At 45.5% G+C, this 12734-nt stretch overlaps 1 protein-coding gene across 1 annotated transcript in view; it reads left to right on the top strand.

The window, feature by feature from the left end:
- xpo4 (exportin 4) overlaps window positions 1-12734 on the top strand; it is a gene marked incomplete at its 5' end in the record, with an annotated part of 47038 nt that overhangs the window by 14658 nt on the left and 19646 nt on the right. The window contains 4 exon segments of the mRNA XM_084179677.1: window positions 3692-3808; window positions 3959-4112; window positions 9221-9333; window positions 12669-12730. Coding sequence (XP_084035803.1) covers window positions 3692-3808; window positions 3959-4112; window positions 9221-9333; window positions 12669-12730 — 446 coding nt within the window.

Raw genomic sequence — 12734 nt, 5'->3', positions numbered from 1 at the left:
CAGTGATGTTTTGGGGCTGTCGCTGGGCAACACGGACTTTCAACTCCCTCCAAAGATTTTCTATGGGGTTGAGATCTGGAGACTGGCTAGGCCACTCCAGGACCTTGAAATGCTTCTTACGAAGCCACTCCTTCGTTGCCCGGGCGGTGTGTTTGGGATCATTGTCATGCTGAAAGACCCAGCCACGTTTCATCTTCAATGCCCTTGCTGATGGAAGGAGGTTTTCACTCAAAATCTCACGATACATGGCCCCATTCATTCTTTCCTTTACACGGATCAGTCGTCCTGATCCCTTTGCAGAAAAACAGCCCCAAAGCATGATGTTTCCACCCCCATGCTTCACAGTAGGTATGGTGTTCTTTGGATGCAACTCAGCATTCTTTGTCCTCCAAACACGACGAGTTGAGTTTTTACCAAAAAGTTCTATTTTGGTTTCATCTGACCATATGACATTCTCCCAATCCTCTTCTGGATCATCCAAATGCACTCTAGCAAACTTCAGACGGGCCTGGACATGTACTGGCTTAAGCAGGGGGACACGTCTGGCACTGCAGGATTTGAGTCCCTGGCGGCGTAGTGTGTTACTGATGGTAGGCTTTGTTACTTTGGTCCCAGCTCTCTGCAGGTCATTCACTAGGTCCCCCCGTGTGGTTCTGGGATTTTTGCTCACCGTTCTTGTGATCATTTTGACCCCACAGGGTGAGATCTTGCGTGGAGCCCCAGATCGAGGGAGATTATCAGTGGTCTTGTATGTCTTCCATTCCCTAATAATTGCTCCCACAGTTGATTTCTTCAAACCAAGCTGCTTACCTATTGCAGATTCAGTCTTCCCAGCCTTGTGCAGATCTACAATTTTGTTTCTGGTGTCCTTTGACAGCTCTTTGGTCTTGGCCATAGTGGAGTTTGGAGTGTGACTGTTTGAGGTTGTGGACAGGTGTCTTTTATACTGATAAGTTCAAACAGGTGCCATTAATACAGGTAACGAGTGGAGGACAGAGGAGCCTCTTAAAGAAGAAGTTACAGGTCTGTGAGAGACAGAAATCTTGCTTGTTTGTAGGTGACCAAATACTTATTTTCCACCATAATTTGCAAATAAATTCATAAAAAATCCTACAATGTGATTTTCTGGATCTTATTTCCTCAATTTGTCTGTCATAGTTGACGTGTACCTATGATGAAAATTACAGGCCTCTCTCATCTTTTTAAGTGGGAGAACTTGCACAATTGGTGGCTGACTAAATACTTTTTTCCCCCACTGTATATCAAGGGTTGATTTAATCTCTACCTGATAGCTCAGAACCTATAGGGAAAACAATGGGAAACAGATCTCAAGGAAGAAATTGATGAGAACTTATTGGTCACAGATATGTGAAAATGTTCATATTTTATCATACGACCTTAGAAATAAGTTATTGCAATTCAAGATAATCCATAGGATTTAGTAAATTCCTGCCAGAATGCATGTAATGCACCCAGAAATGTTCTATCTCTGTTGGAGATGCAAAAAACAAAAAGGAACCCTATTACATATGCTGTGGTCCTGTGACAAACTGACACCATTTTGGGATAATGTCTGTGCTATCACATCATTGTGTTTAGGAATTTATATCCATCCATCTCCATGATTATGTCTGTTGGGAAATGTAGATATTGGTGACCAATATCAAAGAAAGTTTTGTAACCTCGGTCTAATTGCTGCCCCAAGAAATTATAGCTACAGTGCATTCGGAAAGTATTCAGACCCCTTCCCTTTTTCCACATTTTGTTATGTTACAGCCTTATTCTAAAATGGTTTAAATAAAAACAATTCCTCATCAATCTACAACCAATACCCCATAATGACAAAGCGGAAACTGGTTTTTAGAAATGTTTGCAAATGTAAAAATAAATAAATAACGGAAATAACTGATTTACATAAGGATACAGACCCTTTGCAATGAGACTTGAAATTGAGCTCAGGTGCATCCTCTTTCCATTGATCAACCTTGAGATGTTTCTACAACTTGATTGGAGGCGACCTGTGGTAAATTCAATTGATTGGACATGATTTGGAAAGGCACACACCTGTCTATATAAGGTCCCACGGTTGACAGTTCATGGCAAAAACCAAGCCATGAGGTCGAAGGAATTGGCTGTAGAGCTCCGAGACAGGATTGTGTAGAGGCACAGATCTGGGGAAGGGTACCAAAACATTTCTGCAGCATTGAAGGTCCCCAAGATCACAGTGGCCTCCATCATTCTTAAATGGAATAAGTTTGGAACCACCAAGACTCTTCCTAGAGCTGGCTGCCCGGCCAAACTGAGCAATCGGGGGAGAAGGGCCTTGGTCAGGGAGGTGACCAAGAACCCGATGGTCACTCTGACAGAGCTCCAGAGTTCCTCTGTGGAGATGGGAGAACCTTCCAGAAGGACAACCATCTCGGCAGCACTCCACCAATCAGGCCTTTATGGTAGAGTGGCCAGACGGAAGCCACTCCTCAGTAAAAGGCACACGACAGCCCGCTTGGAGTTTGCCAAAAGGCACCTAAAGGACTCTCAGACCATGAGAAACAAGATTCTCTGGTCTGATGACCAGAGAATGTAATACTATTAAAGTTTTATGCCATAATTATCTAAGATGTGATAGGAGGACACTCATGTAAGAGATATGCTAGAAGAGCTCATCAGAATGTTTACAAACACTGGAAGATGAACAAGTCCACTCCCTCAAATCCCATAGTGATAGGAGATTTTCACTGTGCTTCTGGCTTTACAGAGTAACTGCCCCTAAAAACCATTTTCTCATTTAGAAAACAGCCTATGTGGCATCGATATGAGTCAAATATTTATTCTACTGTCAAAATTGACTTCAAAGTGTACATAGGATAATTTTGGTCATAAAGTCAGTCTCGTCCAAAACAGAGTTTTGTGAGAATTGCATCACAACGTAAAATTAAGGTTGGGTTTGTTTCAATCCTGTCCACATGCCCACAGCTGGCAGCACACATGAATTCGGAGTGCAGCTGCATGCAACCCAATCGTAATGCCCGTGGTCAATTCGGATTGACTTTGGATATCCCTATGGGGTTAGGTTGGGAACCATCAGTAAATTACATAATGTACATGGGACAATATGTTAAAATTCCAATAGCTCCAAATTTCAATGACTTAAAAACCTCAAACCAACTATAAATTGTAGAAATTGATGTACAAATATTGAAGAACTAAAAGGTGTGTAACAGGACAATAGTGTAATTTACATTTGTATTTATTGACAGTTCCTAACCAGCCCCGGAGATAGGCTATCCAAAGTCAAATCAATTTTGCCATGGTCGCACACCAGCTGGCTGAAGCTTATTGGCGAAATAATTTGGCAAACATTTCCCACCTGTGAGCACACGAGACACCCACTTCAAAAACAAGGCCAAATCAGGAAGTGCAGTTGCCCTTTTAAAGGCCCATGCTGTTTCCCACTTTTCCTTTGAGATTTCTGGTCTCACCAACCTGATATGAACTCTCCAAGTAGTAGAGCTCTCCTGTCTCCACTAGATGGCAGTCTGTGTCTTCAGGAGGCCAGGGAGGGTTCAAAGCCTGGCTCTCTTTTAGATTAGGCCTCCGTAGTAAGCCGGCTGCTATCCTCTGTCAGCTATCCTCAATGTGAAATATGACCAGACGGTGTGTGTGACCTCTCTGTGTGTGTGTGCCCCTGCAGCAGACGCTGGCCTGCTCCATCCTGACGGCCCTCATCAGTGAGTTATCCAGCTCCACTAAGACCAGTAACATCGGCCTCAACATGGAGTTCCACGGCAGCTGCAAACGCATCTTTCAGGTCAGACCTCCTCTCTTCCTCCTGCTCCTTTTTCTCCTGTTCCTCTCTAACTGAACACTGTTCTCTCTGACTTGGCAGGAGTGTGTGTTTGTTTGTTTGCATCGCCACCTTTGTGTGTATTTTTGTCCTGATGTGTGTGTTTGTGTTCAGGAGGACGACCTTCATCAGATCTTCATGTTGACAATGGAGGTGCTACAGGAGTTCAGTCGCAGAGAAAACCTCAACGCTCAGATGTCCTCAGTGTTCCAGAGATACCTGGCCCTGGCCAATCAGGTCCTCAGCTGGAACTTCTTGCCGCCCAATCATATCCTTTCTCTAGTCCGCAGTGTTTCCCCATTGGTGGGTTAGGACCTGGGTTAACCTAGAACTAAAGTCTTGCGTAATTGGTTAGCTACTCAATTAAGTTCTGGGTCCATACGAGTTAAGAAAAGAGATGAAGAGATGCTAGAACTAGGAGCGGAACCGTCTCTTTGCAAGTTTGGGGCCGAATGTCCCCTCCCTTTCCGAAATTCGAAAGATGCTAACACCTGTGAAATTGTGGGTTGTCCAAATAACCTGTGATGAAAAACCCAAGCACCAGAACTATTGCTGCTCGTCAGCTATCGGTGCCCTTAGTATAAAGACAGCTCTACAGTACTATTTAAAATATATATGTTTTATTGTCACATACACCAGATAGGTGCATTGAAATGTGGTGTTTTACAGGGTCAGCCATAGTTGTACAGCACCCCTGGATCAAATTAGGGTTAAGTGCCTTGCTCAAGGACACATCAACAGATTTTTCACCATGACAGCTCAGGTATTCGAACCAGCGACCTTTTGGTTACTGTCCCAACGCTCTAACCGCTAGGCTACCTGCCGTCCTTTATGTTTACGTAGTCTGCCCACCAGAGATTAGGACCCACTGGAGGGTAGTAGTTTGGACATAAACGTTGGTCTTGTTTGTTATAGTCAAAGGAACATTCTGGGTTCTTGGGTACAGTACAAAAGGTTTGGGGTGTGGTATATGGTCATACCATTATGTTTTCATTTGTTGCTCTCATATTTGGCTTTGTTTGTGTTGGTGTGTTCTAAGTCTTAGTGTGTGTGTGTGTGTCATTGGCCTGTTGAGCTCATTGGAGCGTTAATCCTACTCAGACTGGCAGCCTCTCTCTCCCGCCTCTCTCAGTATTTAAATGGATCTGAGGTGGCGTCGCTGCCAACCAGGGTTATGTATCACTTTCAAAGCGGCCCTGTTTGTCTGTGCCCATACCAAATAGCAGCCCAATAACCAGGCCTCTTTAAGGGGGACAGGCAAGGGGGTCGAGGGCCGCCAGCCTCTTTAAACCCCACTGCTTGTTGAGTGTCTGTCTGGAATGCCAGACACCCTCCTGTGTGTGTGTTTCAAGTGGCAGTTAGTCAGTGTGCGTGCTGTCTGGATGATTGTTGGAACAGAGAATAGATTTATGAACTCCAGGGAAGGTAAAGCGGTGTGGCTTTCTGTCCACATGTATCAGATATGTCTCTTTGTTTGAATGTGAGTGCGCGTGTGTGTCCGTGTGTGTGTGTCCGTGAGCGGGTGTGTCAAGGGGCTGCTCCTTAATTGTACGCTTGACAGCCATAGCCTGTTTGCCCCCCTCCTCTCCTCCTCAAAAACTATTTTTAAAACACCACAGTGGCTCGATCCTTCACAAACCAACCCGTGGCATGTGTGGCATCTGTCTGCGCCACACTCCCCCTCCGGGCCACGGCGTGTGTCAGCTCTGAGCCACGCTCCCTGTGCGTTAGTACGACAGCGCGTCTCCACACTGACATTAACCTTAGGTTGAGGTGGGGTCTTGCTCAGGCTTCAGACCTGCCCCTCGCCTTGACCCACTGGGGACCTTGACTCAAACACACACACACCCCAAAACGGTGAGTTAGGCTGTCTTGGGGCAGCTGTCCTAACTCAGGCAGGAGAGGGGGAAGTTGGGGAGAGCAGTAGCGATAGAGAGCGGGGAGGGGGTGTAGGGCATTCCTCCAGTGTTATTTCACATGACAAGGCTGCAAGCTAGACTTAGTGGAGGATGTATCACTTAAACCCCCCCCAACTCCTTAACATAGCTTTGTGCTCTTAACACATCCACTGCCAATGTACTGTATCTAAATACAATGACCAAAAAGTCATCTGGACAGAAAATACCTAGATGAGTTCAATATAGACTTTCATTAAAAGTAAACAAACTTAAATATAGTCTTCAAATATTACTTAACACACAGTGTGTTTACACCAATAGTGTCAAGACACTTCAAAACGGTGTCATCTCACTTCATGTCTACAGACAACAGCACAGTTGTCATATGACTTGCAACACTGTTGACAGACAGCTGTACATCGAGAGGAAGTTTATGAACAACTGTTAATGTTGGATACTAAAACAATGCTATAGAAGTGCTGCTGGAAAATACTTGAGTTTGACCTGTCACCAGACCAGTTTTAGTGCAGCAGGGTTTAGAGCCCAGCAGAAGGTCTCTGTCTCTACGTCTCCTCTTCCTTTGTCTCTGCAGAAGTAACAGAGTACTGTAAATGATTCTGGAGGATTAGACAGTGTGATGATAGAAAGAAAGATGCCAACAGCCATGTGTCTGAGTGACACTCCACAAGCATGTACATTCATGCTCACACAAAGCGCTTCTTCGTCAGTTTGCTGTACGATTCCCTCCTATCCGTGATTTGATCTCAGATTCAAATTGCTGTTTTGTCACACAACAGAATGCCACAGATGTCTCAAGTTTTGAGGGAGTGTGCAATTGGCATGCTGACTGCAGAAATGTCCACCTGAGCTGTTGCCAGAGAATTTAATGTTCATCTCTCTACCATAAGCCGCCTCCAACGTTGTTTTTGAGAATTTGGCAGTACGGCCAACCAGCCCTACAACTGCAGACCACGTGGAACCATGCCAGCCCAGGACCTCCACATCCGGCTTCTTCACCTGCGTGATTGTCGGGATGGGGGGGGCTATGCCCTCCCAGGCCCACCCTTGGCTGCACCCATGCACAGTCATGTAAAATCCATAAATTAGGGCCTAATGAATTTATTTAAGTTGACTGATTTTCTTATATGAACTGTAACTATTTGCAAAATCTTTGAAATTGTTGCATGTTGCGTTTATTTTTGTTCAGTATAGAATTATATAACAAAGTCAAAAGCATTTAGCTGTTAGCTAGGCAAGTTGCTGTATTTTTTAGGTTAAAAACAAAGCTAAGTCGTTTTGTGGTTGGAATTGCAGTATGTATTAAGTTTGAGAAATGTTATGTGAGCTAGCAACTTTTGACAGATTGGTTTCGTCTGGACAAACAAAAAAACTTGCTAGCAACCAAATGAATACCAATGTGTTCTGTAGAGAAAAAAGTGATTGAGATCCAATATTTGCATAACCTTTGATTGGATTATAGCTGTGAGGGTTATTGAATCAGGATCAAAAACCTCTGTTCTACTCAGCTTATTAATGAATGTTCATATTTGAAGATTGCAGAAAGGCCAGGCTGTTTAGCGTGACATGGAGTGGCAAGGAGTTGAATGATAGCTAAATGATGATAGCTAGACTGGTACCCAGACTAAAATCTGCTTTAGTACACTGCTCAAAAAAATTAAGGGAACACTAAAATAACACATCCTAGATCTGAATGAATGAAATAATCTTATTAAATAGTTTTTTCTTTACATAGTTGAATGTGCTGACAACAAAATCACACAAAAATTATCAATGGAAATCAAGTCACCCTCAAAATTAAAGTGGAAAACCACACTACCGGCTGATCCAACTTTGATATAATGTCCTTAAAACAAGTCAAAATGAGGCTCAGTAGTGTCCACGGCGTCTCCAGACTCTGTCACGTCTGTCACGTGCTCAGTGTGAACCTGCTTTCATCTGTGAAGAGCACAGGGCGCCAGTGGTGAATTTGCCAATCTTGGTGTTCTCTGGCAAATGCCAAACGTCCTGCACGGTGTTGGGCTGTAAGCACAACCCCCACCTTGTGGACATCGGGCCCTCATACCACCCTCATGGAGTCTGTTTCTGACCGTTGAGCAGACACATGCACATTTGTGGCCTGCTGAAGGTCATTTTGCAGGGCTCTGGCAGTGCTCCTCCTTGCACAAAGGCGGAGGTAGCAGTCCTGCTGCTGGGTTGTTGCCCTCCTATGGCCTCCTCGACATCTCCTGATGTACTGGCCTGTCTCCTGGTAGCGCCTCCATGCTCTGGACACTGCGCTGACAGACACAGCAAACCTTCTTGCCACAGCTCGCATTGATGTGCCATCCTGGATGAGCTGCACTACCTGAGCCACTTGTGTGGGTTGTAGACTCCGTCTCATGCTACCACTAGAGTGAAAGCACCGCCAGCATTCAAAAGTGACCAAAACATCAGCCAGAAAGCATAGGAACTGAGAAGTGGTCTGTGGTCACCACCTGCAAAACCAGTCCTTTATTGGGGGTGTCTTGCTAATTGCCTATAATTTCCACCTGTTGTCTATTCCATTGGCACAACAGCATGTGAAATTTATTGTCAATCAGTGTTGCTTCCTAAGTGGACAGTTTGATTTCACAGAAGTGTGATTGACTTGGAGTTACATTGTGTTGTTTAAGTGTTCCCTTTATTTTTTTGAGCAGAGTATATACCCCAAAATCTTTATTTTGTATTTGATTGATACATGCATGATTGTCAGTAAGGTAAATCTCTCACACATATGAACTCCAGTGGTTGGTCCCCGGAGTTAATACCCCGTCTCCAACACTTCCCAAGAGGCTTTTCACTCTTTTTTCTCTCCCTCTACTTCTCTCTCTCTTCAGGTTCACTCAGAGTTCTGGTGGACCAGGGCTTTTTATAAAAGGCCTTAAAGCCAAGGCTGCTGGAGGGAGTGTGGAGAGGGGCACACACACTCAAACACAAAGCTGGCACCTGTCTCCTCAGCACGACGGTTTGTGTTACTGTGTGTTTGTAGTCTGTGTGTGCGGTGTGTGTGTGTATTTGGGAGTGACTGTGGGTCCGGCCCAGTGGAATGCTTGGCCTCTGACGGTGACTGGCTTTGATCTGGCATTCCTGTGGGAGTTTCTTCACTGGGCCTCAGCACAGACAGAGGGAGAGAAAAAGACACAGCGAAGGAAAGAGAGAGTCTTGAGTGTGAGAGAGCGAGAGGGCAACAGAGTCCGGGAGGAGAGAGTGGCAGACTTGATGAGAGAGAGCTAGTGAGTGAATAACCGCAAGTTTCCACTGCACTCAGACCTCAGAGAGGGAGAGAGTGGCAGGCAGAAAGAAAGAGAGCGAGGGAGGGAGACAGAGACCAGATTCCACTGTGACTGACAGACAGGGCTCTAGTGACAGGGGCTTTGGGTGTGTGAGAGCCTGAGTGAGTCAGCGTTCCCCATGTTGTTGGCCTTAACCTGGGGATCACTGGGGCGCCACTACATCGCCATGTTTGAGTCCACCCAGAACGTGATGCTGAAGCCCACAGAGACCTGGAGAGAAGCCCTGCTCGACACCCGCGTCATGGACCTCTTCTTCACCGTGAGTATTTCTCCCCTCATCTCTCTATGTAGCTAGAATACCCTTCTGTCCTGCTGACCGTTCCTTGACCGTTGTCTCCTCTTGAGGTTCTTACCACAGAGTGGGAGAGGGAGGGTTTGAACTGTGTATTATGAGGCATGTGAAACAAGTGACATATTTTATAGTGAAGCATTTATTACAAATGATCTTGATATTGCAATGTAGTATTTTTCCTAGGTGACGTGTAGATATGGCAGTGAAACGTGTGTTTTTATAAAGTGTTGTGTGTGTAGTAAATGAAGCTGCCCGTTCTGGTTTAGTGGTGTGAGCGAGATTAAGTGTGGAACAAATCCGTCAGCTCTCCCTCAACATCCAGGCTCTCTGTGTGCCTCTGCCAAATACTGCGCCACTCTCCCCTGTGTGCGTTTTCAAGTCCCAGTCTCCTGCCATATACTGCTCCCTTCTCCTCCAGGCCATATCACATCACTGGAGGCTTCTCTCTATTCTGCATCGCTCAATTTCTACAACTGGCATGAGATGTAATGTTGTTGGATGAGTGAGGTTGAGAAGCCCAAAGATGTTTTGAGCTGTTTGAAACCATTATATATATATATATATGTGTGTATATATATATATGTGTGTATATATATATATGTGTATATATATATATGTGTGTATATATATGTATATATATATATGTGTGTATGTATGTATATATATATATATATATATATATATATATATATATATATATATATATATATATATATATATATATATATATATATAGATATTATATATTGTTTTGGATGTGTGTAAACCCCTCTCCTTTCATTGAGTGGTTTGGGACCAGAACATCTCTATTGTATTGCATCTGACCACTGATCAGTCTGAGTTCTGCTGTCTCTTACCTCCACGCTGTGGTATTTATGGTGGGTGGGGTGCTTCTTATTGTACGAGTGCTGTCTGTGTGTGTGTGCAACTGTTTGTTGTGTGTGTGTGTTTTGGGGTGATCAGCTGCTGCTCCTCAATCCTCAGCTGTGAGGGTGACGGCCCAGGGAGGGGGCTGTCCAGGCACGCGCTTCCAGGGTCAGAGTTCAAAGAGAGCGATGGCAGGAATACACCCTTACCCTGGGATTAGGGGGCCCCGTTAACAGTACCCCCCACCTCGCACACCCTCTTAAGGACCCTGAAGGGGGTTCATCTCCCTCCTCTGTGGGTGTCAATCTTCCTTTAAACAACTATACTTTGGAGGCAAAGTGGTCTAAGGAGAGTTGGAGAGGGGCAGAAGTTGCGAAAGAAGTCTCCCTCCAAGTACATATATCCACTCTCCTTTACATTACGAAGTGGAAGCTTCAAGTTCAGTGACTGAAGGAAACAGATCTGAAAGAAATAACAAATGTTAGAGGTAGACTGTGAGAATAGTGTTCTCAGTTCCACTCTGAGACAGTGGTCTAGGCCAGGGAGGATATCTTGGCTAGGGGCAGAAGATCAGGGAACTATGCCACTCTGTTCTTTTGACACCTAGCGAAATGAGTGATAAGATAACATTTTCCCTACCAGCTGTAATTTCGCCTTCGGCTGTTTTTGTTTGTGGTTTACTTTGGTTTTGGCTTGTATTGGGTTTGGACTGATGAGAGGGTGGCTTTAATTTGTGATTCTGTGTGTCTCTGTGTGTACTGCCACTCTTGCCCAGGGATGCGTCTGCTTTAAGTCAGAACGTCAGTGTCTAGTACACACTCTCACACTAGAGCTCTGTTTGCCCAGTAAACACCATCAGGGCTGCGTCTGGAGCGCTGGACCTATGCTGTTGTGACGATGGCTGATTCCACTCCGGGCGGCAGTAACTGGATCTGAATGAACGAGAGAGCGAGAAGGAGAGAGACAATCCAACGGAAGCGCTCAGTTGATTGAAAAAACCCAGAAAGGCCTCCAATCCCCTGAGGAAACAGACACCAGGCTTTGTCTCCTGCTATAAATAGGAGACTCATTCTCTTTCTCATTCTCACTCCGCAGAGGAGTGCCCAGTCTTGTTTTGATTTACCCTCTACCCCCTGCCTATCTTTAACTATAGTCGGACTCAAGGCGATTGGCATAGCTAGCGTTGTGCGGATGTTCGTTGATGCAGCTGTTTTTAGAGCCCGTGCGGCGTACAATCTTTGGCCTTGCACTCGCTTTCTCTCCTTCTCCTCCCTCCCTCTCTCCTCCCCTTCACTCCTCTCCTCCAGAGAATGACTTCACACTCTGAAGAGGGCAGCACTACCCAGCACCAGCAGCAGTGAGGTCTCTCGGCTGCGCTTCGCTACTTTAGCCTCAGAGCCCTCGGATCACCGTGGCTGACAACCAGCCACTACAGCTGGAGAAGAGAAGGAAAGAGAGGTTGAGAGAGGGGGTCTCTCAGAGGAAGAAGGGAGAGTGGTGGGGAGAGAGTTCTGGAGCTGTTGGGTGGCATGCAAACGGTTGCATTGGACTTGTGGGGCTAGCACTGGGTTTTTTTCAGGGACAATAACAGTAAAAGAAACAGAGAAAAAGCAGACCGAGAGAATAGACAGTTCTGAGCGTTCAGAGCCAGGCGTCCACATTGCGCTGCTTGTCAGTGAAAACACATGTTGCTCCACAGTAGAGCTGAAGCCTGCTCACCGCTCGGTGTCTACGCAGCCGATTCACCATGCAACCTCTTTGACAGAGAATGACAAGTCGACTCTGACTACCAATCTGTTTCTGAGAAGATCCACTCCGGGTTTGATTGAGACTGCCTCTGAGAGATTCAGACGGGCTCTGTTATTGATTAGGATTGTTTGTGGTGACATCCAGGGTTACTGTGTCTGGGTTCGGTGACTGGCGCTTTGAGCATTGATTCTCTGTTCTTATCACTTCAAAAGACGGTGAGTCTGTCACTTCAATTCGTCCTAAAATTCTGTCTGTATTGTTCTGGTCATCAGTGACAGTCCTCAGACCCCAGTGTGATTTGACTCCCAAGTAGCTGTGAAAAGTGTCAGGGTTAACGTGAACTGAATGGAAACCGAGAGCCGTGACTGTCCGTTGTGTCTTGGTCAGGTGTTTTGGGGCATGATTGGCCCTGGTCAGGTTTGTGTGTGGCTTTGTCGGAGATGCACAATACATTTTACAAGGTCGTGGTCAATATTTCAACCCAGTTTCTGCTAATTTTACCTTCATGGTCTCACAACCACCATCATTATCGTCATCATCATCAGGAAAAACTCTTCTGTGTCCTTAGAAACTCACATCAGCACGTTTCTGAGGACACCGCTGTATGTCATCACCTCTGCCTTGCTCAAAAACAACAACTATTCAACACAACCCTCTTCTCCCCTCCTCTCTGCTCGTCTCCTCAGGTGCACAGAAAGATCCGTGAGGACTCGGACATGGCCCAGGACTCCCTACAGTGTCTGGCTCAGCTG

Source organism: Coregonus lavaretus (assembly GCF_964263955.1).
Source record: "Coregonus lavaretus genome assembly, chromosome: 16".
In the NCBI taxonomy this organism is placed as follows: domain Eukaryota; kingdom Metazoa; phylum Chordata; class Actinopteri; order Salmoniformes; family Salmonidae; genus Coregonus; species Coregonus lavaretus.
This window is presented reverse-complemented; position numbering and strand designations above follow the sequence as displayed.